The 24484-nt window shown below is 42.7% G+C and overlaps 3 protein-coding genes across 10 annotated transcripts; 2 read left to right on the top strand and 1 right to left on the bottom strand.

The window, feature by feature from the left end:
• Positions 1 to 156: 156 nt before the first annotated feature.
• On the bottom strand, positions 157 to 10636 carry edrf1 (erythroid differentiation regulatory factor 1). 5 transcript variants are annotated; one of them, XM_027000198.2, is made up of 26 exons: positions 10519 to 10636; positions 10018 to 10226; positions 9687 to 9753; positions 9437 to 9562; positions 9124 to 9248; positions 8850 to 9006; positions 8614 to 8709; positions 8347 to 8468; positions 8071 to 8182; positions 7827 to 7974; positions 7635 to 7746; positions 7398 to 7509; positions 7017 to 7283; positions 6474 to 6545; positions 6190 to 6328; positions 5838 to 6029; positions 5420 to 5620; positions 4906 to 5127; positions 4468 to 4694; positions 4088 to 4246; positions 3807 to 3956; positions 3219 to 3372; positions 2868 to 2986; positions 2178 to 2234; positions 1068 to 1243; positions 157 to 828 (listed from the first exon to the last, which is right to left on the bottom strand). In XM_027000198.2, exons 1-26 carry the CDS (start codon positions 10609 to 10611, stop codon positions 672 to 674), a joined length of 3771 nt encoding a protein of 1256 aa, XP_026855999.1. In that variant the 5' UTR covers positions 10612 to 10636; the 3' UTR covers positions 157 to 671. The 5 variants fall into 5 exon arrangements, with proteins under 5 accessions (XP_026855999.1, XP_026856000.1, XP_026856005.1 ...); XM_027000199.2 differs by having other exon boundaries at positions 157 to 825; XM_027000204.2 differs by having other exon boundaries at positions 157 to 721.
• Positions 10586 to 13141, top strand: tex36 (testis expressed 36). Of its 4 annotated transcripts, none has more exons than XM_035532701.1 (4): positions 10586 to 10669; positions 11799 to 11942; positions 12141 to 12215; positions 12364 to 13141. In XM_035532701.1, the coding sequence occupies exons 1-4, from the start codon at positions 10622 to 10624 to the stop codon at positions 12676 to 12678; spliced, it is 582 nt and encodes a 193-aa protein (XP_035388594.1). In that variant the 5' UTR covers positions 10586 to 10621; the 3' UTR covers positions 12679 to 13141. The 4 variants fall into 4 exon arrangements, with proteins under 4 accessions (XP_035388594.1, XP_035388593.1, XP_035388595.1 ...); XM_035532700.1 differs by having other exon boundaries at positions 10611 to 10687; XM_035532702.1 differs by lacking the exon at positions 10586 to 10669 and adding an exon at positions 10887 to 10970.
• A 15-nt stretch (positions 13142 to 13156) lies between these two features.
• Positions 13157 to 14713, top strand: vcpkmt (valosin containing protein lysine (K) methyltransferase). Its single transcript, XM_027000253.2, is given in 6 exon segments — positions 13157 to 13228; positions 13230 to 13438; positions 13562 to 13675; positions 13993 to 14065; positions 14146 to 14265; positions 14435 to 14713. Coding segments are annotated over 6 exon segments (681 nt in total). The 5' UTR covers positions 13157 to 13171; the 3' UTR covers positions 14543 to 14713.
• The last annotated feature ends 9771 nt before the right edge of the window (positions 14714 to 24484 follow it).

Raw genomic sequence — 24484 nt, 5'->3', positions numbered from 1 at the left:
AGCCTTTGTATAACACGTCATGACATATCAATTGTAAAAGCTATTACAGAGAGTTAAGTTGTAGAGAAACTTCACAAAACTCTACAACTTATTACAGTGCTCCCTTGTCTATAGTGGCACTTTGATGTAATCAATTAAAGACACAATCACAACATGTATTTTAAAAATGGCATCAAACATTTTAATAAGTAGCAATGACACCCGTCAACACACATTGATACAAAAAGCTGCAACCTGGACAAGTGTGTTCTGTCTTGCCCTGAACATTGCCTGATTATTGCACTTCAAGTTCAGTTTGTATAGATTGTGACCTTCAGAAGCATTAACAAAAGTTAACTTTATATACCAGTAAAATGTGGTTTTTTTTTTTTCAAAGGTAGTTTTCATTGGTTCACACTAGTAATCTCAAAATATTCACAGTAGTAATCAGAAAATATTTCTGACGTCACCACACAAACAAAGCAAAAATGTTTTGCAGCAAAATCTCAAACTTCTCCATTAAAAAAGGTGAACTGGTGGCCATGCTGGACGAAGGTCTAGTGAATGATGAGCTGAGAGGGGGAGAACAAGGCACTGCCAGTTGAATAATGAAGACGGTCCCATTCCTGACAGCCTGTCCCACTTTATTTCACCATAGAGTATGGATGAGTCAATGGTAGCATCTGTCAGATTCACACTGACGGTCCTTTCTCATGCTGGTGGGTCAGCTGGTCCAGTAGTTCTAGGTAGAGGACTACACGCTGAATCAGGGGGACGCTCTTATCTGCTCGTAACAGCCTGGAGTACACATGCTTATACACCTTCACTTGCTCCTCTTCTTTATTGCTGCTTTACACATATAGACACACAATTCTAAAGGTGTTTACTACTGTATTTATATGGAGAAACATGTTAGCACACCCTTGTTTATAGAGGTAAAAGCCTTTGCTTCATATACTCACTGTTACCTTCCCAGGTGGTTTTAAGGTAATATGCTTAAATTTGTTCAACTCAGATGTTACGCTTAGCCAAACATTGCTGTAGCCTATAACTCCAGCCTCACACAACACCATTTCGTTTGCCCTTACCTGGTTTTGCGTTTGCTGGTGGTTATGAGTTTGACCAGCTGCAGGAGTAAGAAGGAGAAACTGGCCTCAAAGACACCAATCAGCTTCAGCACTTCCTGCATGTTGAAGCCTGATGTGGAGCTATCCAGGCCCTCGGAGCTCCCGTCAGGCCTGACCTGGCCTTCTGGTGCCACTGCCTACACACACACACACGCACACACGCTTTAATTCATTTAATATTTTATGAAGGATAACCCAAATGTAACCATTAAACGAGCAGAGGTAAGAAATGTGGTCAAAAAGTGAATGAGGAAAATGATAGTGACAAAATGATCTGTTCAAAAACAAACAAACAAACAAACAAACAAACAAACAAAAAGAATACTGTCTGAATTTACATGTCCACCCTCTGCATTTAAAACCTCCTCCTGTCTAGTTGTAGATCATCTGAGCAGATTTTGTAGCCTCATCAGTTTAGTCCATTCTTGCTGGCATTTTTGCTCAAATTCTGCCAGACTGTTGGGCTGATTGTCACGTTCCGCGTTCTTCTAATCCACCTACAGATTTTCTATTATATTCAAGTCTAGAGATTGAAGACCATGGCACCTAATTTTACATATTAAGTTAAATACTTTGAATATTTAGCAAAGGAGATGCAAAACATTTGATCTTGCTATTGACCTGGTGGCATGGATTAAGCTCTCCTAACATGCCATAAGTCATACATTTTCAGACAAACATCTTTAAATGAGTAATGTTATTTCAAAGATTAATGATATAGCAGAGGTAAATCCTTTGATTATTTGCAGATACTTTTGTATATTTGCACTATATATTTAACAATATTCACATAAATGGAGCTGTGTCAAGGCTTGCTTGCGTGTGTGTACACACTCGTAAATCTCACTATCTAGACCTCTGCCTTTTGTGTGCATGTAACGGATTTGTCCACTCGGCAGTGCAGTACAGCACTGGTACCCGTTTCTGTTTCCCACTGCAAACCAGAACCGTGAAGGCAGGAAGAGTATTTGGAGAGGTATTTGTTTTCATCATGTGACTTCCCACAAGAGTCTAATGTAAACAGTACAGAAAACAGTAGCAACAATGGAGGACCTTCACATTATGATTTACCTTTTGCTCAGCATTTGGTTTTACATGAAGAAACAGAGACGAGAGGCGGCCAAAAAGCTGAGAACAGTCAGGAAAAGAACACTCGAAAAGAGAAAGATACTTGTAGACAATAATAAAGACATTTAGATTTAGTTAGACCACACAAACAGGCAACACAAAGTTGGCCAATGATCATACACTTAGCCTTTATAGCTATAGTTTTAAAAGTAAATAGTTATATGATTATATTTAGCTATACTCCAGTTAAACAGTAACGTTAAAAAGCTATTGTAGCCAGTTGGTTTTCTAAAAATGGCAGTTGTGTTTGTGTGATTCAATTGACAATTCTGTGACTACTGCATTTAACCAAATCAGTGATTGGCATTACTTTACCCATATGTTCCACCTCAGTACGCTTGGTCCCTTAGAACAAGATTTAACCAAATCAGGTTTGAACACCCTGGTATGGTACAGGTGTCAGTGGAAAAAAGCAATAAAATGCATGACGGTTTCAAATCTGTGCCAAACTGTACCGCACTACCCAGTGGAAAACGCTATATACATACCACTCCCATTTGTGTGCATCTGTGCACCTTTCTGTGTGTGTGTGTGCACGCACGCGCCTATGTATACCTCTCTTTTGTGTACATATGTATCTATGCACACATCACTCCTTTGTGTGTGTGTGTGTGTGTGTGTGTGTGTGTGTACTTCTCTCTTTTGCTGCTCTTGCAGGTCTTTGTGGATTAGCATGAAGGCATGGTGAGTTTCACCCATGATGTCCAGAGCTCCTGTCAGAGTCTTTAGTTTTACAGCACTACTACTCTGCCCTGAAACACACACACACACACCTGCTTAGTTGATGCATGTCTGGATAAACATTGCATCATGTATCCATAGGTACAATATATAAAATAATATTATAAGAATGTTGTAATGTTGTAACTCTACAGATAGTACAAACAAACCATTGTGAAGAAGTGAGCGTGGGACTTAGTGAGTGTAAGTATATGCTGGAGTGAGTGTGTGGGTGTGTGTGTGTGGGAGCATGTGTGTTCTGACCGGTCATGGTGAACTCTGCGAAGGCAACTCTCTCCAGCAGTGTGCGAAGCAGTTCACAGGGGGCGTCGCTCAGACTGACGAACAGACGCACAGCTTTGGAGTAATGGAGCTCTGCTAGAGATCTGTGTTGCTTCCGCACACTCTCATCACCCACCTACACACACACACACACACACACACACACACACACACACACACACACACAGTTTAACCATTCCCGTGCTCATCATTTACACAAACCAGCAGCACAAACACAGGCACAAATGAACTGCAGTGACTGCATTAGGCCTATATGCTGCCAACATAAATGTTCCTTGGTTTTTCATTTGTCTAACCTGGTGCACTTGTTTTCATTTGGAAGAGTAAAATTATTTCTCTTAATTTTATTCAGAGGTTTGTGAAAGGAAAAAATTTGTCCTATAGTCTAGTGTACTTTTTATGTTGAGATGTAAGAACGTTACAAAAAGAAAAAGTTGAACAAAAAATGTTCCTGCATGCTGTCACTTCTAATTCTTTGAAAGAAAATAGGAATCAGCCAGTAATAAATAAATAATAAGTAAATAATATGTAAATAATAAGTGTGTGTACCTGGTTGCGGTAGCAGCTGTGGTACATGGAGGCCAGTCTGTGGTGGATGGTTGCCGCCCTGTACTGGTAGAGAGGTTGCCGTGCTGACTCTGTCTGGAGGTCACAGTAGCGCAGTGACTTCACCATGGCCTCCGTTACTTCCCTCTCAATCTGAAACGCGCGCACACACACACACACACACACCTTTAAGACAATAGCGCTTCCGCAGACAATAAACCGACTTCTATGGCCCTGAAAAAGCACAGCTAGTATGTGTGTTTACATGTAAGTGGGTAAGTTACCTGTTCCTGTGCCTTGCGGGACAGAGGAGCATAGTCCTGTAGGAGTGTAGCCAAGGTAAAGTATGTGGTGGAAAGTTCCCAGTTCACAGAGTCCCATACAGCTGCATGACACTCTCTGCTGCCCAGACACTGCATGGCCTTCTGATAGTAATCCACCGCCTACACACATGGAGCCCCGGGAGAGACCATGACAGAGCAATCTACAATGGCAGCGTCTTTTATTGAAAACCACCATCTTTGCAAATGCATCTCACTAACTCCTCTTCACATGTTAAATACCAGATGTGCAAGCCACGTATGACGTTTCTAGACACCTGAGTGAGCATGACTTAAAAAAAAGCTTTACAGCTTGTGCTAGGTTACCAAGGGTGAGTGTGAACCTTGTTGTAGTAGAGCGCCTCCTCTGGAGAGAACTCTCCCCGGTTCTCCCCTGTTGCCATGGCACAGTGGGCCTGAGCGCAGATGCGCATCAGCCTGCCGATGTTGCACAGCAGCAGGGCCTTGTTGACAGAATCAGATATGGCCTCGAAGTTCTGCATCCCCTTCTCAAAGCACGAGAAGCTCTTCTTCCACAGCTCCTGCTCCGTCACACACACAGCCTTGCGCACTGCACACAGGCAGGCACACGGGCACAGAGAGGCACATTAAAACACGGCAGTAAAAATGCCACAAGTTCATCAAAAAGGCTCTGCTTTTCTCCAGTAAAATCCTGGAAACTTGGAAAGCAGATTCCATTCATCTCCCTCCTAGGAATCCCTCTGAAGTGTAAGTTTCGTCCACATCATTGTCATTTATATTCCAGGGATGTGAGCACCCACCCCCATCCTTCTCAGTCTGTAGAGCAGCTGCCTGGTTCATGTAGAACACACCCATCTCGTTGCGGATGTTACCGAGACGCTTCAGAACCTGTGCCAGCTTCTCCACACCCAGGTCCCTAAGGGGCTCCGAGGTCAAAAGGTCATGGGCAGCCTCATAACACTTGCTGCTGACAAACAGCTGGTACTCAGGATCAGTGGCCAGGTCAGTGGCCATATTGAACGCTGAGAGAAACACACAGATCATGGCTAAGGAAAAAGCACACAGTCTTATCAAACATACTCTGAAACACAGATCAATAACAACAACAATCCTCCCATAGTATTAGTGATCACACACAAAACCAGAGAGACCAGTAAGAAAGAATCTCCCAGTCTTATCAATTATGGCGGGGCTTTCTCTAGTGATCAGCTTCGAGTAGACGTTCCAGAATATTATATAGCCAGTTCTTGTACAACAGTGGAGAAAGCATGTATGGCTGGAAGGCAAGGCAGGTGTTGGCAGCGACTCCGACACCTTGGCAGGAGCTCTCCCGGTGCAGGGAGTGAAGGAGCTCCTGGTCGTCCCTGGTCTGGTAGCTGTACTCCTCCAGGTAGGCAGCCCTGTTGGAAGCGTTTTGTGCCAGCATGAGCTGCACGTCGCCACACAGAGACAGACACTGGCTGTGGAAGAGCAGGACATGCGGGTGGAGCCCACTGCTGATAGCACAGTACGCGTCTAGAGACAGAGGGAGCGAGACTGAGATCAAATCACTGGCAGAATAAATGTTTCAAAGTCCTAAAGTTAGAACAAATGTATTCTGTTCCAGATGTAATTGTAAAGATGGAACTCTTTGAATAAGTAATCGAGTAATCATGTGCTGGTATTGGTCTGCTCTCTCTGGAAGTAATTGAGTGTGTGCTGGTATGACTTTGCTTGCCCAGGCTCCTCTCACCGTGACATTGCAGGGCCAGTTTGATGTAGCGCAGTCCACGGCCGTACTTCTGCAGGTTGGAGGCGGCCTCGGCCAGCACGTAGTAGGCCTTTGACGCCTTCAGGAAAAGCTGCAACTTCAGCTGGTGCTGCCAGGAGCCAGGCATCATACCAGAGCGTGTGGGCGCCTGCAGGCCCTCACCCCGTGGAGCAGCTGGACACCCACACAGGATGGGGGATGCAAGAAGAAATGTAGAGCAAAAGGAGAAGAAAGATAAAGAAAGTGTTCAGTGGTGTGGAGAGTCCTTTAGTCAACACCTTTTATCCCACAATCAACTTTTTAATCCCCTGGTGGGGGTGGTGAGCAGACTGACCTCTGTCCAGCAGCAGAGCGATCTCCTTCTCCACAGCACTGGATCCACTCGCCTCGTACTTGAGAGGAATAGGGGTGCTGGGGTCGGCCGCGGGCAGGTCACTCTCCTTCTTAATGCTGCTGTCCACTGCCTTCAGCCCCTAGAGCACACATGATGAGAACATGGTCACTACTGCATAGTGTGCACGCACGCACGCACGCACACACACACTGTACACAGCTCCTCTATACTACTACTTTACACGCGCACCTCCACACCTGTGTGCGTGCCAACAGAGTTCTCACCTTTAGGACATAGATAAGGACCAGTCTGCATTTCTCTTCTTTGTCTTGGGGCACAGGGAAAGAACAATTGGGCTGGGTGGGGGACACACATTTACATGGGAGTTAACATGTGTTTATTAAGAACAGGCATGCTACAACTCTGGGCCTGGAGATCTGCTGCCCTGAAAGATTTTGCACCATCCTGAGTCTAATAGACCTGATCCAGTTAAAACAGAGCCCTGAGTGGCGTGACAGTTTTCGAGCCAGGTGTGTTGGAACTGAAGTCTGCAGAACAACAGAACTCTAGGACAGAGGCGAGCATCCCTGTTTATCAGACAATGATAAAGTGTGCAAACAAGTCATTATCTGTTGCATCGTGCTAAAACAAGTTAACATTCAGTTACCTATTCTGACAGATAACAAAATAAACAATGACTGACTAAACTCAGAAAAAAATAAAAAGGGAATCCCCAAGTCTAATTGTTTTGCTTCATCAAGTAGGATAGCTGTGAGTAAGGGTTGCAGAAGGCCCTGGGGTGGTATGGGGCGGAGGGTTTCACGTACTCTGATCTTGTGAGTCGACTTGTACTTCTCGGGGACGGAGAGCTCCTCCACGGATTTAATAACAGCCACGGCCTGGCATTCCTGCGGTAGTTCCGCTGCCGCGCTGTACGAGCAGTCCTCTTCCTCCTCTTCATCCTCCTCCTCCTCGCTGTAGCTGTCTTCTGAAACACCGCTGCGCAGAGACTCACTATTACCTTCCTCCTCATCCTCACTTGAGTCATCCAGCTGGAACAGCTCTGACAGCATATAGTGAGCGGAGGCGATAATCTATACAAACCAGTCAGGAAGGGGCAAAAGATAAGTCATGGTCCAGTCAAAGCAGAACTGAAATCATCTCGCCAGATTCAGGTGTGCTGTAGTGAGGGAGTCAAGAGTGTGTACCTGAGGGTGCTTCTCTTCCTTCAGCAGTTTGACACAGTTGAGCAGCAGAGTTCTGATGGTCCCATAATGCTTTCTGTTTTGGGTTTTTTTCAGCATCATATTGCTGGCCACCCTGTAACCCCCAAAACAGCAGCTCTGTTAAAGTCAGCCATGTTCACAATGAAAACACCTGTTCATTCATAAACGACAAGGTACAGAGTGTACAATGGAAAATGTAGTTCTGGACAGGGCACGCACTTGTAGAGTAGCACAGCCACAGGCAGAGTGAAGGGATTCTGACATTTTTCCTCAGGTGCTTCCTCACACAGTGTAGTCAGATCATACAGTTTCACAATGTCACTCCCACTGGCTGGTAGGGAACAGAATGGAAATGGTCATCGAGGACAGCAAAACCAAACCGAACCAGCAATCAAGACTGTCATCACTCACCCTTAAAGAGCCAGTAGGTGTGACCCTCTTTGGTACAGCTGGACTTGAGAAAGGACAGAATGTTCTGGGCAATGTCTTTCACCACTCGAGTGGAAAACGTTGAATTCTCCAGATCTGGGATATCCTCGGTTTTTATCATCTCATACTTCTGTTAGCAAAGAGAGTGGCAGACACACCATCTCAAAGGTATTCTTTTGACAGCAGCACTTACATGAGCAAGGTGATAGCCAGAGGGAGATATTACCTGAACTATGCCGTTCACATGGAAACACATGACAAGCTCTGGGACATTACACATCAGATTGTCAAGCCAGTAATCAATACCAGTGAGTACATTGATTGGTTTGTTGTTATCCCTTAAAAACAAAAAAGAAAAGTTTAGAAATATGTTGAGTTTTTACCCAAGGAGTCCTAAAAAAAGAGGTTTGTCTTTTTTTCCAGCTTTAATTAACCAAGTGGCAGCAAAAAAAAAAGTTCTGAAATCCAGTAGAGCATTCAATTTCAGGGGCAGAGCTCTGACCTGAGTCGCAGGCTGACTGCAGGGTATCGTCCTCCTCCAAAGATGGGCATGTTGGATCCCACCAGCATGTGAATGTCCTCAAATGTCCAGAGAATGTTCCGCACAAAGTCATTCTTTAAACCCTGTGCTCAGGACACAGAAGCAGACATACAGAACATCAGTTGTCCATTAAAAAAAATAAAAATAAAAATAATAATAATAATAATTCAAAAATGAATGCATTATGAGACACTGGCCATCACTGGGCTAACTGGGACACATGGCTACCTGGCTGTTCTCTCTCTCATTAAAGAGGGTGGGCAAGTTCTGCTCTTTAGGAACAGAGGTGACATGGCCGAGCGCATACGTGGTTCCCACTCGCTCCTGGACAGAGAAGGAGAATTTAAAGAAACATGCAGTCTCAAACACACACTCTCCCGCTACTTCTCGCCTTCCATTTCTCCCTCTCACGCGCTTGGTCCCTGTCTCCCTCATATCCAAGCCAGGATGAAAACAGATCAAACCTCTTTGGGAACAGTGGGCTGGTTGGAGTCTGAGCTGGAGCTGCTGTATGTGGCTGGCCAGGAGGGGGCGCAGTGCGCTGCGCCACAATGCCCCTCTGCCCCAGGGCAGCCGTGCGTGCCCGATGGCACAGGCTCTGCAGCCCCATCCCCGTTTATACTGCAACACATGACACACTTCAGCTCATCACTTCATTAGGGACCAAAACTAATTAAGCAAAAACTGTTAGGATACTGCATTCAGCGCTGCTTTGGTTTATGTGCAAAGATGGCTCACCTGTAGTACAGGAACTTTGAGAGGATGGCCTTTTCATACCAGTGCTCTTTACTTTTCTTCTTCCTCTGCCACTTCTGGTCAACGAGCCGCTGGTAAAACTCCTTCAACCATGTCCAATCGCCAGTCTCCACAAGGAAAACAACAAATAGACATTTGTTATGTTTAAGATGAATTTGTTATATTCATCTTAAGTTGTCTATATAATTTCTGTGCACTATTGACCATAAGATCAATGGGAGTGCAGCTGGAGCACATTAGCTCAGCGGAAGGGCAGGAGCGCATGGGTAATGACCACCTATGGAGCTACACTCACCTGTGAAGACCTCATGAAGAGTTCCTGAACGTCTAGTTCATCCAAAAGCAGAGTCCTGCCCACGCGATGCACTGCCATGCTAACATGAGATTTACTGTACGGAATCTTCAGCAACTTCTTTATGTTCTGCCAGAGATCATCATCATAGGGATTTAAAAAAATATGAACCAAGAAAGCCAACAAGCACGCACACACAAATACACAGACATCCAAACTACAGCACACACACATACCACACCAGAAAACTTACCTCTGAATCAGACACCACATCAACATCATTCCCAATGGAGTCTATGAAGTCATAGGCCATACCGAAGCTTTAAATAAAGTACACAAAGGGCCCCAATGACTCAAAAGCAGACTGCAGGTTGCAGTCAAATATAGTAAACTGTTCACAAAGAAAGCTTAGCTAGAAAATTTAGTCAACAAAATAGCAGGTTTCTGCCTTTTAATATTCGCCTATTGCGAAGCATTTAAGGCCTGCCAGCACATCTCCTCGAATGACCAATCTCACAGCATAAGTACAGATGTGTGGGGGAACCTGGTCTCGCACAGATACTGAGGTACTGCAGCAGTCGTACCTAGAGAAGGGCTTGCTCTTACTGCTGGAGCCCAGCACAGTGGTGCCTGCAGAGCCAAGCTGGGCACTCTGCCTCAGCCAGTTGGCAGGGGGCAGTTTGAGGTCGGTCTTCTCCTGAAGCAGGGCATAGGTGGCAGGTGGCGGAGCTGCGGAATACTTCACCACAGCACGGCTCTTCACTTCATTGTTTGTGAGACATGCGACCTCCCCCTGAACAACAAACAAACAAACAAACAAACAAACAATTAACATTTCAAACATTTAGAGAGAATCATGAATGCAATAATCAAGAGTTGCCCTGTACTACAAATTCGGGTTAGACCACAAACACTGCAAAGCTTCAAATTACTAATCTGTTTTTACATGTGATATTCTTCGAAGATTACTCTCAAACAATCCAGAGGTACTTCTAGACTGACAGCTACCCAGAAGCATAACTATCCCTAACGTTGCTACCACGGCAGCTGATTACATCTTATGAAGTTTCAGTAACGCTGGTTACCTGTTTGTCTTCAAGACTGCTTTCACAATCCACTTCGTCCTGGCTGGGGTCTGTGAAGGCAGAGGGGTCCTGCTCATGTTCTGGAGAGCTCATATTGGGAAGAATGGCAGCGTTCAGTCAAAGCTCTTTGCCATCCAGAAACTTCGACGAAGTAGGCAACGACCACCGGGCAAGTTAAACTACTGCAAAATCCCCGACGGGTGATTAATGCAGCATAGCCTCCAAGATTCGTCTACTCAACTAGCTAGCTAGTCCCCTGTATATTCGTTGTTGCGTTAGCTAACTGCTCCGCTATGCATCGGTGGTACCTAGCTATATAGATAAGCTAGTGAAAGCTGCATTCTTTCTATAACTCTCAGCCTCATTTTCCCTGCCAAACTAACTCCCTATAAGAGCACGAATACAACCCAATACAGACGCGGCAACGTTTTATGGTCCGTCTCAAAGGAAAGGTACTAGTAACCCTTTACCCATCACAAGTGCCGAACTTGCTTTACCCGGAAGTAGATATGACGTTGGCAAAAAGTTCTAGAAAAAAGATGAGAAATGATTAGCTAACAGGCGAGTGTTTGTTAAAGTGGTTCTAGGGGCCTGCGCGTTTTTAGAGCCTTGTCTTTAAATAACGTGACCAATGCACATTTTCAAACATTTAGATATACCTATCCTGACCTGTTCCACATCTCCTAATTAATAAACTCAAGTAGTTAATAGCTTGTAATGCGTTGGCATGGCTACGGAACAGCACACGTTTGATCAGGGGATTCAGGATTTAAACTCATTCTATACTTCAAGACATATTAAGCGGAATCTGTTTTAATTTAGCCAGGTACTACAGGCAAAAGATACAGCAATATGGATCAAGATGGAAAGTGGGTGTGAGAACGTCTGAGATGGCTTTGTTTTTTTATGTTTTGAGAGTCTTTGTGTTTAAGTAATATTTACAAATATTAAAAAAAAAACTTGTAAATAGCTTGTAATGTGTTGTCATGGCTATGAAACAGTACGTGTTTGTTCAGGGGATTCAGGTTTTAAACTCATTCCCACTCATACTTCAAGACATATTTAGTGTAATTTGTTTTATTTTTAGCCAGGTTCTAAAACTGTTTTGTGCTGAATACACACACACACAAGGGGTCATGATGAAGACAGTCTGCTGTAGAAGTCTGTCTTTTTAATTATTCTGCATCCACTGACATATATACACAAGTCCCACTGTAGCAACACTTTATAATGACTTTAGTAATACTCAATATACTTTTTTTTTTTTTTTTTTAATATAGTTTGATCATGTTGGAAAGCACCAGTCTGGGAAAATGCAAGAAGATGCATTTGCTAGTACAGGATATGTGCTAGCCCGAGAGCTGCACCCTTCCGCAGTCCAGGCAGCAGAGCGATATCCCAAAATCTTCATCAACCCTGAAAAGGTGGAGAGATTTGTGATGTTACTCTTTTTCAGCTTCCCATATACCAGTTTCCAGAAAGATGTAGAACAGTAAAGCTCTAAAGTACAGAGACTGACAGTGAAATGGTGATATAGTGACAGTGGGATAGAACATGTGCTTATTACATAACCTTCGGTGTGCTCAGTTCTAATCATTGTTTCTTTTTGTTTTTATTTTTAGAAAACAATGGGCAGGAAATATCCATTTTCAGAGCATGATAACCGAGCCACACTGAAACATAATATTGACACATATGTAAGTCTTTTCCTATTGTTTATAAATGAATCACTATAAATGTTAAAGTAACACAAAGGTTAACAGGAAAAACCAAACAATTCTTAATGTTTACATTTTATTTAATGTTTAATAGCGTTTGTTATTCCTTACTTTCCTGTGTGTGAAGGGTTTGGGTCGTAAGAAGTGTGTGGGTGACCGCCAGGAGTATAACTCTCACATCTCCCTCTGTCACGATGGCGGTGTGAGTGCAGTGTGCCCGAGCACCAGGGACCACTCAGCTTATCAAAGAGACCCCCAGCCCAGGCAGGGTGCGGAGACCTCCGGCGGCCCCAACGCAAGGCGCTTTCCCAGAAGCCATCTGCAGCGGACTCATCGGGCTGCTACGGTCCAGGACAGAGAAGGCTACATGTGGTTTGGGAGGCATGATTTAGAGCGCCACATTCCCCTTAATGTGCTAGCAGCCGCTAACCACTCCTGTTAAGTGATGTAGCCCAGTCTCGGCAGACTGTATTAAAGCAACCCTCTGTGTAAATGATCTTTTTCTTCTTGATCTTTGTGTTTCTCAGTTCGACCACTTTGATTTTAAAGCAGCCTGTGCCTATCTTGTGTTAACAAATTATCTGACGTACAAGTCGATCTTTTCTTCCAGTTATTCGTTTTGACAAAGACACGTTCACATCACCAGAGGTGTTTATACTAGTAAAACATAAACTTCCCAAATCCTAAGGAAAACAAAACATTTCTTCTGATATCTTACTGCGTTCGAATATAGACATCAGGACAATTTTTGCTAATATGTCAAATATAAAACAATTATTTTTATGTTTCCCCTTAAAATCGTACGAAACTAAAATATCCCAATCTGGCAACCGGTGGAAACACGTTGTACGCCCTCGGTCGCCGCGCGTTTTCATTGGCTGCCTTTAACCATCGACATAAACAGACCTAGCTATGGTTTTAAGTAGCCATGAAACATGGCGACCATGACTGAAGATGAGACATCCGGTAGTTATTTTATTAGAGAAATAGAAAAAAAACGATGGGTCAGTTCTAAAAATGTACCAGTGCAGCAAAGGCGATGTGGGCTGCGTGGTTTGGGACGCGGCTATCGTACTTTCCAAATACCTTGAGACTGAACAATTTATTAATCCACAGTGTGGCCTCAGTACGTGGTCCTGTAAAAATGTGATCGAGCTGGGAGCTGGTACAGGAGTGGTGGGCCTGATGGCTGCGTCCCTGGGGTACGTTCACGTTATAGTCTACAGTGACAAGCGTGGAATCGGCCTGTGACTGATGTGTAGTTTTTAAGTTCATGGTCGCCTATGTGTAGTGTCATTAACTCCCGTCCTGTTTCACCCACGCAGTGCGAATGTCATAGTAACAGATCTGGAGGATCTACAACCACTTCTTGAACTAAACATCCTGGAAAACCAGGAACTTCTCAGTACAGGCTCAGTTACAGCCAAGGTACTGAAATGGTTTGTACTCTCTTCCAGCATTTAATTAGCGTGCATAGCACATTTCTAGGTTAGCTATCTCAGAGAAGTCAGATAACATCAGTGATTGGGAAATCAGTGTTCTGCAAATGTGTTGAGATGTGTAGTAAAGTAATCTCCATACTCATGTTTAACAGATGTAATCCTGACATTTAGACTTTACTACAGCCTATTACATGACACAGCACAATTATAAATTGTAATTGGTAAATTAGAATTGCATATATTCACCTGAATATATAAATAAGGTGCATGTGTTTATCAGCAGATCAGTAACAGTGAATGTGTCTGTCTTAAAGGGGTGAAGATGTGACAGACTTCCTGCCACATCCACATTACGTTCTAATGGCCGACTGCATCTATTATGAGCAGGTACAGTTCAGTTTTAGGCACTACTGCATGTGGAGATGCGTTTGAACTGCTAAGCGTCTCGAACTGTTGCACTGCTGTAGTCTGTGAAGCCGCTGGTGGACACTCTGAAGGTGTTGGCGGGTCCTGAGACGTGCATCATCTGCTGTTACGAGCAGAGAACTCTCGGACTCAATCCTGCCGTGGAGAAGAGATTCTTTGAGGCGAGTGCAGATAGTTGATAGGCTAAATGTGTAGAAACGAAGGTGGGACACTTTACAGTTTGTACCATCTTGAATTAGTGAAGTGTAGACGCGTAAAATGTGTTGGAGAACTCTAAACATGCTGTTCAGTGGCTGATTTGGCATATTCTTCACTGCCTGTGGTGTTCAGATGCTGCTGCAGGAGTTTGCGTGTGAGGAGATACCAGCAGAGAGACAAGACCCAGAGTTCAACAGCCCTGACATCCATATCCTGCATTTGAAACGCAAACCCAGTTGAATACCTCTGTGTGTGCATGTGCAGATGATGCTGACGTCACAGTGAGCGTATGCAAAATGTGCGCGCTTTTATTCTCTGTGTTAGTGTTAATGTCATAGTCATTTGTTTGGGTCTGTATTTTTACAACAGTCCATTTAATGAATTTATTAAAAAGATTTGGATTTAATCTGAGGCATATTTTTGTGTCAAATAATGGCATGAGCATCAAAGGTTTTTCATCCCCTCATTATTGCATCAAATCTTCTTTATTTTGTTTTCAAAAATATATACAATGTTATATAGAGCATATTTTTCATCACCCTGTGTTCTGTAATTGCTCCAGACCACTAGGTTGCAGAGCTGTAAGCCTTCACACTGTTAAGTAATTGTTCTTAATATTTAATCACTTTAAACTAATGTTTGATTTCAGTTACAATTTTAGCAGTAATATTCCAGTCTTTCTATATAGTGGATGGTAAATAGGTTCATTATTACCTGGTGTTATAAGGTAATGTTGATAAATAAGGCAATATTCCCCAGCTAACATGCAATAGCCATTTACAGTTTTAACAGGTCCATAACCTGAGATCAATTTCCCCATAAATTTCTCACATTTTATTCTGCAACTGTGTAGATTTTATATCTTAACAGCAGGGGGCAGTGGATTGTAAATGAGAAATATCAAGTGGAGAGAAGTTATGAATCTTGGCTGGAACAGACAGTTAACTGTGATGGTTTTTAGATGTTTTATCTATGCTGAAATGTCACATTATGTTGTGTTTCCTTACTCTGAGGCGATATATTTAACAGACGGCATGGTAACTCCAGCAGTGAGTACAGCTGTCACGAGGTTGCAGTTCTGACGGTGTCAAAATCTGCTGGTCCAATTTTGTGAAGTTAGACAGATGGTAGAGAGTGTAGTGTGTGTGTGTGTGTGTGTCTGGCAGTCTGTGTAAGGCAAGCTCAGCTATGTATGCTGGGAAGGTTACTTAGGCTGTTTCACGGCCCAAAGCATGAAACAGCTCAGTCTGCTTCACACAGACCCAGGCAGACCCAGACCCCCTGGTGCCTTCCACACAGGCAGCATGACTGCCTCTGCCAGAGGGGTCTATCCAGGTCCACACGTGTCCCAATTCCTGCTGTACTTCTTTTTCTTGCTGCCAGCTGTGCTTTACCTCTGTGCAATTCATCACTCACTTTTATTTTGAAATGAAATATCAAGTCTTATTCACATTTTGAATGAGTCCACTAGAGAAATCATGTGTACAGCAAACTGACATCAGCCAAGATAACACCCGGTAATTATTTTCCATTTCATTTCTATTAGAAAAACTATACGTCATAAAACTCAGATATGGAACTGAAAGTCTTGATGCCTCTCATGCATGGTGACAATGTGGAAAGTTTCTCACATTTCCTAAAGTTGAGTCACTTTCATCTCCTTTAACATGAGCTTCAATATCAACACACACACACACACACACACACACACACACACACACACACACACACACACACACACACACACACACACACACACAGAGACAGACTTTATATATCTTTAGAAGCTGTTTAAAATGCTTAAGGCACTGTCTCAGACTAAGGCCAGAGCGTGATTGTGTTACAGAGACCATGCGACAGCTTCCCTGTCTGCCCACAGAGAGATGGTTGAAGTGTTGCAGGCAGCTGGGCTTTAGGCCCACACAGCAGAGTCATCTCTAAAGGGCGTCGGTGCTAGAGGTGTCAGGATGCAAGCACACCCAGCTTTTCTGATTTTATTTGTTTGTATGTTTATATGTTTAACTGTTTATATGTTCATCTAGCTCTGTCCCCACATACACAACTACAAACAGGTATTTCTGTATAGTACAGATTAATGTTATACATAGACACACATGCTCAATCTAGTAGTAGAATTGTAAATCCATCAAAAATAAGAGAATAACTGTAATTTAGGCAATTCATATATAAATAGGCTAAGGGTATCTGAGCCCCCCCCCCACCCCCCACCCGCACCCTACATGCTGAGGGAAATGTGACTCATATTTCATACTTCTTCTCAGAAAAGATCATGAATACATGTATGTGTATATATAGAGAGAGAGATATTCAAAATTGTAGCAAAGTGCACAGTTACCAGAGAAACAGAATGTTGTGTGTGTGTGTGTGTGTGTATATATAGATAGATAGAGAGACAGACAGACAGATGACATGTTAAATACTGGTGCATAGAACTGGTGTGATTGGCATGTTAAAGACTGAGCTACTGGCCTGGTGACATGTTAAAGACAGAACTGCTGGCCTCGTTATTCACTCAGCAAATAAACTAGAGCAGAACACAGCTGAAACTACAACTGAAGCGTTCCTTCTTCCTGGGAATGACCCTCTCCTCATATCCCAACCATGCAGAGAACCCAATTAAATTAAAGACAAATTTTAAATATTTTAATACATTTTTTAAAAAATAATAGTATAATAATCAATATAATAAGATTACATTTATTTTCTTCTTACTTCCATCTGAACAACTAGCCACTCTCCCAGGTATTTGTTACTACATATAATATGTAGACTGCATCTGTCTACTGTCTGTATCTGTGTCTGCTGTGGTGAGGATATATTACCCTAATTACTTTGCCACAGAGAGTCTCCAGGGCAAAAAGAAAGCAGTTTGTGTGTTTTTTAAAGCAGAAGATTCATTTGACCTATTTTTTCTTCCTTTTACTACTATTTTTTTCTTCTCTTTTTCACTACTTTTTAAACGGCCAAATCCTTCCACAGGATCAGTGAACACTTTTACTACTCATGCTGTCCTCTATTCAGGTGGGCAACCAGCAGGTGGCAGTCTAATGGGCAAACTAAAGTATAGCATACAGAACAGCGTGTTCACTAAAATACAGCATAGCATACAGAAGAGCGTGTTCACTAAAATATAGCATACAGAAGAGCGTGTTCACTAAAGTATAGTATAGCATACAGAGGAGCATGTTCACTAAAGTATAGTAGCTGGCAGGCAGGGGGTATGTTCACTAAAACATAGTAGGTAGAGAGGTATGTTAATTGTGGATACAGAAATATGGTCAGTAAAGAGATGAGTATGTTCATCATATGAGCTTGAGTATTTTTGCATGGTATAATGAGCCAGTTTCTGAATACTACTGAAAAAACAGAATTTAGGTAGGCCACTTAATGAAACATGATGCATTTAAAAACCATTACAACTAACTTCCCCAGAAACAGTTACTAAGGGAAACCCACATTTCCTCTCTTTGAAAGGTGAGCCATCAAAAGTTGCACAAGCATACATAAAATTACAGTGGTAGGTATCAGTAGCACTGAGAGGAATTAAACTTCCAGATCACTAGGGTCATGGTCCTCTGTGTGACACAAGGAGTGCACATCATGCATCACTAGCTGGACTGAAGAGCAGTCAGCACATGCATGGGGAGGAGCGCGCTCAAACATGTCCAGATCATTTACACGATGATCTGCTGTGGAAGCAGTTGCCAAACAGAATATTTGCTAGCTTTATTGGGGAAAGGCATGAGCTCTGATCATTCAGTGGGAGTAGGCAGTCAGGCATTTCTCAAAGGATGATGATGCAAACACAAAGGCAAATTTCCATCTAATCTGTTAACCTCCCTGATATAAAGTACATTTCAATGACAACATAGGACACTGATAAGACTTCTTATTCCACGAAGTTGTGACATACTACTTTACATCACTACATCACAGATGACCATCTGTTCCTCCAATTGGTGGACGATGACATCACAGGCCATGTGTTCCTCCAGTTGATGAACAGTGACATCAGATGGAGTGCATCTTGCAGTAGGCTAAGGGTCCGTTTTAAATGTGAACACACACGCAGACATAGTGGGATCTGTTCACTTGCAAATCACACTGTTTTATCAGACGTGGCAGCAAGCATATTGCAGTGCAATGTTATTACAGAGAAATAAAACAGCAAATTCCATTTGAGTTAGGTTATCCATCTTAGACACACATACATCAAGAAACACACACACACAAACTAATTCTTGTATATTATCTTTGTGGAGGGTTTCCAGATGTGTATTATTGCAGCTGCATAATGCTATTCTTAAATCTAAACGTAGTCTCAGTAACCAATGACAAATTTTTGACTTTTTTAGTTTTTCATATGAAAGCTTTATTTTGGTATAAGAGCCAGCACATCTCAAAAACCATAAAAATGTTCTTATTTTCTGTTAACTGAGAACAATAGGTTCCTACAAAAGGCTAAACTCACTCCACCATCTTACATACACACGTACACACACGCGCATCCATTTTATATGCCCCAGATCAATGTACAGTGCAGGGCCAGTGGGATTGAGAGTTATACTCTCTCTGGGTCTGTCTGAGTCACGGCGGTAAGGGGTGGAGACATGCTGTCAGGGATGTGAGACAGTTGGTGGCAAAGTCTGTGTTTACTCACCAGAGTCCTACATGCCGAGGAAGCCTATCTCCACACTGCTGATAATCTCACCTGAGTCTCAAATGCTGAGAAAGCCTATCTTATATCTCCTTTCTGTCTCCACACTGGCAATGATGTCCCCACAAAGGCCTGCTAATTCCGCCTCACTATTAACTGCAAGTTCATGCAGTAAGACTCTCTGGCTGGTCAGAGGCTGGTCTGGGATCTGGCTTCCATCACACACACAGCATATCTATTATGGCCCATGTGGCCCCACAGTTCCTGGATCAGCTGCCTTCAGCTCTGAGCCTGGACACAGAGGAACCATTGTGCAGTGCGGAAAGAATGCTCCAGAAAAACCAACCTCATCACACTCCCGATTTAAAACAGTCTCCAGAATAGAAATGAGAATTGGGTGATTAAAAATAGGCTGCTAGTCAAAAGTAGACACTCCTCAGAAATCTTAGCAGTATTTCAACCTGGCTGACCCTATGTTTGTGTGTGTGTGTACACTCAAGCTAGAGCGAGTCATAGTCAAAAATTACACTGGTAGATAACTCTCATAAATGAATGTGGAATCTTAAACAGGAATGCTCAAAGTTTAAAATAAAGTCAGCAAAGCAGATTATTTAGTCTGCAGTTGAATGTGACCATTCTCTCAGGAAGCCCACTCCTTGGTGTAGTGGATGTGTTTCAGCCATTTGTTCCAGTACAATGCGATTGTGTGGCTGTTCACACAAATACACCCAGAGAGGCAGTGGGACAGGACTTTGCATTTCCCTGAGTCATTGCTGTCGAGGTAGAGTTGGGTGTATATGTTTATCAATGGTTTGCCCTTGTGTGAATTTTCAACCTTACGCAGCCTTGCCATGAAGTGGCCGGAGAAGTGATGTGTGAGATTATGACACAGTCTGTGCTAGCCATGCTGTGTGTGTGTTTGTGTGTGTAAGATGGTTATAATCAAACCCCCAAACACAGACCACACTGTAATTTAACATATATTCTCCACAAGCTGGTTAAACATCTATTCAAACAGTAATTTCTCAACCCAATCCAGTTTTTTATTTGCTTGTAGTTGGTGTATTAAAATGTCTCTCAAACACATTGGAAACTGTTTTCTGTAACCATAACTATCCTGCTAATTTAAATCTTTGATAACTTTCAGTGGTTAAGGTACTTGACTTGTAATTGGAAGGTTGCTGGTTCAAGACTCACCACTGCCAAGCTGCCACTGTTGGGCCCCTGAGCAAGGCCCCTAACCCCTCTATCTATCAAGTTGTACTCAGTCATAATTGTAAATTGCTTTGGATAAAAGCATCATAAAAGTGTGCATTTCATAATTAATGGTGTTTGACACTTAAATTCACCCTTGGCCAATAAGGAAAGATATCATAAACCAGCAATATTAGCTTGCTTCATTTTGTGTTGGTATCTAAAATTAAATGTGTTACTTAAATGTCCATGATTTATTTAACATTTAAGTCAAATAAATGGCTCTGAAATCCCTATTCAGCATGCAGTATTATATACTCCATTAGAATTAGTTTTCTTTAGGCTTTGCTCCATTCACAGTCCACCAGTACTTGGCAGCAGAGAGATGGCTTTGCATACAACTCTGCCCAAATGTCCAAGCATTTCAATATCATACTGAAGCCAATTGCTCCCAGTCACATTTCTCTCCCTTTGCACACTGCAGCCAAGCCCCCCTCCCCCACCCTCTTACTCTCACTCTCTCCCCTCCCTCACACTGTCTGCTGCAGCTGTTCCAACTGCGCTCTTTGCAGAAGGCTATTGGCATTGTACAGGAAATATAAATCAGCTCTTGTTCCATTTGCAGACATACACACACAGAAAAATAAAGAGAGAGAGAGAGAGAGAGAATGCTTCCAATAGTGCAAATAATGCATAAAAGACAAGAACTTCACACTGCACACCAAATGTACATTTTCTTGGGTGATGCAGTATGTGCTAGTTGAGACAAACTTAATAATTTGGAAATATACCCACATATACCCACTCTCACAGACCTTTTATTGATATTGAACACTATACCCACATATACCCACTCTCACAGACCTTTTATTGATATTGAACACTATACCCACATATACCCACTCTCACAGACCTTTTATTGATATTGAACACTATACCCACATATACCCACTCTCACAGACCTTTTATTGATATTGAACACTATACCCACATATACCCACTCTCACAGACCTTTTATTGATATTGAACACTATACCCACATATACCCACTCTCACAGACCTTTTATTGATACTGAACACTATACCCACATATACCCACTCTCACAGACCTTTTATTGGAACTGAACACTATAGCCATATATGTCTTTTCCAACACCTTGTGACAACTGTTCTCCATTCTGTATTATTTCCTATTCCTTTCTATGTACTGAAACTGTTGATTTTTTGGAATATTATCAGCCACCTCTGTGCTGCTTGTTGTTCATACTCCTTGCAATTGATCCAGATTTAATTTTTGCTGGAGCCTGGAATTATCTCCTAAACCGGTTTGAATAGCAGTGAGGAAGCAGATGTCATTGCAGCCTGCTTCAGAGAGTCAATGAAGACAGATGGCTCCATTCAAGCTTCTGAACCACAACAGGAAGACAGCTATAAACCACTTCCTGTCAAATCAAAAGCAATGGCATGTTATGTTTATGAGCAGAGTAAGACTATGAGTGAAGCTCTGAAGATACCTCTTACCAACATAAATCCACAGGACACAAGAATGCTCGGCATCCCGAGTCTCACTGATGAGGGTGGACAGCATTTTGCTGTGTGGCTTATTTTATACATCTGCCATGCTGTAGAAAAATTTTAAAATGCCTCTGAAGTTAAAAACATGCAAGCACAATTCCCCAAGATTTCATCAAGGAAGAACCAATGACTATTAGGGACTATTATTATAACGGGGTTGAGATTAGTGAGCAAACACTGAGGAGGGGATTATGTGGGGGTTAGTGAGCACATGTTGGGGAGGAGGTTACATGGGGGTTAGTGAGCACATGTTGGGGAGGAGGTTACGTGGGGGTTAGTGAGCACATGTTGGGGAGGAGGTTACGTGGGGGTTAGTGAGCACATGTTGGGGAGGAGGTTACGTGGGGGTTAGTGAGCACATGTTGGGGAGGAGGTTACGTGGGGGTTAGTGAGCACATGTTGGGGAGGAGGTTATGTGGTAGTTAGTGAGCAAATTTTGGGGAAGTCTGTCTGTGTCATTCACTACAGCTGCACTTATTGTGCTTCATCACATGTACACATTTGCATTACAGGGCAAAGATGGCAGTTCAAAGGAGCAAGTCACCTTACCTACTACATCAGGAGAAGTAGGGAGACAGCTGAAGTGTATACCACTGTATACAGTCTGTACCTGGGACCAGTTTAGCCCCACATATTTTATTTCGTTCTAATGAGTTCTATTCTGGCAATTCAGGGAACCACCTCCTCTACTCTGGACCAGCAGGGATGGTGTCACAGGCTGAGTCAAAGGTAACAGAAGCCCTCTCGTTAGAACAGGTCAGTCTGTGAGCCCGCCCAGCACATGTTAGATCTGAGGTATGGGTGGGACCATGTTGTGCCTATGGTTACACCTAGTTAGTCAATACGAATTACTTCACAAAACTGTAGGTTCTGTGTCCTACCCAGTGAGTTTAACTGAATAGATGCAGGTAGAATAAAACATTTAGAATTTAGCATGGCTCTAAGATCTCCAGGCAGTTGTCAGTTCTCAGTGGAGAGCGTGGAAGAACTCTGTGAGGGCTTATAGGGCCTCAGTAGAATATTGAAAAGCTGTAATTAAGGTCGAGTAGTGTTAGTATCAGCGGGGTTTTATTACTCTAGAATGCACTGTATGTAGGAGGAAGGAAGAATGAGGACAAGAATGCTTTGAATCAGCACTCTGCTTCCTCATCGCCTTAGAGACCCATTCAGGAGTCAGCAGAAAGAAATCTGCTTGGTTACAAAGCCTGGGCAGCACCATCATTTCAATGCTGAAACAAATATCCCTCAACCCCCACCCCATTCATTCTCTTCCCTCTTCTTATTTTTTCCCTCAGGAAATCCAGCATCAGAATTCCAGACATTCCCTGATGAATACTTTTCCACAAAGCATTCCTTCCCAGATCAGGGCAATAAGAAAATTATAAAGTGTGTGTGCATATGGGTGAGAGAGAGAGAGAGAGAGAGAGAGAGAGAGAGAGAGAGAGAGAGAAAGGGTGGATTTGAATGTGTTTGGAACTTTTTTTCATAGTGTCACTAAGATAAATCATTTTTATTACATATTACATAATTTTTTTTTTATTTGCACAATATATGATATACAGTACAAAGAAACGAAAGAGAAAGATTCACTGTGATTGTAAATTTTTCATTGTCTTTATACATTAACCTTTAACCATCTTTATCCTTTTTCCACCATATGCCCCCTCCAGTTTCAGTGTTATCTGAGAATGTCTGTATATCAGCACCACCAAGGTCAGCTTTAAGAATGCAAATATTACTGAACACCCACTGGTACAATACAAACTCAGCTATTACTGAACAACCACTTTTGTACAGTTGAAAAAAACACAGAAAAGCCATGGTTTTCTACAATTGCCTCTCTGTGCATCATGTTAAGGAAAATCTCTCATGCAACCAAACCTGTCCAACAGAAACCAGTGTGATGCAACCCAGAGCCAAAATGACACAGATGTTCCACGCCTCTGTCTGACGTGAGCTAGCTGGTGTATGCAATAATTTAATAGGAGGCGCAGACATTTATCTACTTGAAATGACAATTAATAAGAACTAAGTGAAGCCCATCGTTCTATTCAATGACACCCAAGAGAGCAGCATGAGTTTAAGATGGTGTCAGTTCCCTGTGCTTTGCTGTCCTCTAACTGGGTTGCCTTTGCAGAAACACTCCCTGAGGGAAAACTATGAGATCTAATGAATACTTTTGCCAAAAACACAGCATAGCCAGCACATTCAACAAGGTGGCGCTATGCCAGGCTCTGTGGGAGTGTGAATACCTCTGTTGTTGGTTTTAATTAGCTTTAAAGGAAGTGCTTAAGTGCTGCTCCAGAGAACCTGCCCCATACTGAAATGCTCCTCCAGAGAACCTGCACCATACTGAAACACTCCTCTAGAGAACCTGCCCGGTACTGAAACTCTCCTCTAGAGAACCTGCCCTGTACTGAAACACTCCTCCAGAGAACCTGCCCCATACTGGAGAGCATAGAGCAGATTAATTTCTCCACTCCACCACAAATAAGTGTAAACTCATTACTCCAGCCCTTTCTCTCTGATAGGTTCTGCTGTATTACCAAAAACAAAAATTAAAGGTAAGATTAGTTCAGCAAAGCTCTTCAGTTTAATGGTCTCTGAGATGTGTTAATAACCCTCACATTTTCAGTGTGGGTACTGCTCACAGACTAATTGGGCAGTAGAACAACCTATGTATAGAGGAGAGAACATTGGTTCATCACCACTGTGAAATGCGCTCACTCCATCCT

The sequence above is a fragment of the Electrophorus electricus genome, chromosome 13 (genome assembly GCF_013358815.1).
Source record: "Electrophorus electricus isolate fEleEle1 chromosome 13, fEleEle1.pri, whole genome shotgun sequence".
NCBI lineage: Eukaryota > Metazoa > Chordata > Actinopteri > Gymnotiformes > Gymnotidae > Electrophorus > Electrophorus electricus.
Note: the sequence above shows the minus strand (reverse complement) of the source record. Positions and strands in the feature narration are given on the sequence as shown.

Excerpts from the sequence above, each read along its gene's own strand:
- edrf1 (XM_027000198.2), bottom strand. The coding sequence starts at position 10,611 with ATGAGCTCTCCAGAACATGAGCAGGACCCCTCTGCCTTCACAGACCCC. Across the intron at positions 9,249-9,436 it reads TCTTCATGAGGTCTTCACAG|ACTGGCGATTGGACATGGTT; the intron begins GTGAGTGTAGCT and ends TTCCTTGTGGAG. Across the intron at positions 8,710-8,849 it reads AGCCCACTGTTCCCAAAGAG|GAGCGAGTGGGAACCACGTA; the intron begins GTTTGATCTGTT and ends TTCTCTGTCCAG.
- tex36 (XM_035532700.1), top strand. The coding sequence starts at position 10,622 with ATGGCAGCGTTCAGTCAAAGCTCTTTGCCATCCAGAAACTTCGACGAA. Across the intron at positions 10,688-11,798 it reads AAGTAGGCAACGACCACCGG|TTTGATCATGTTGGAAAGCA; the intron begins GCAAGTTAAACT and ends TTTTTAATATAG. Across the intron at positions 12,216-12,363 it reads AACATAATATTGACACATAT|GGTTTGGGTCGTAAGAAGTG; the intron begins GTAAGTCTTTTC and ends CTGTGTGTGAAG.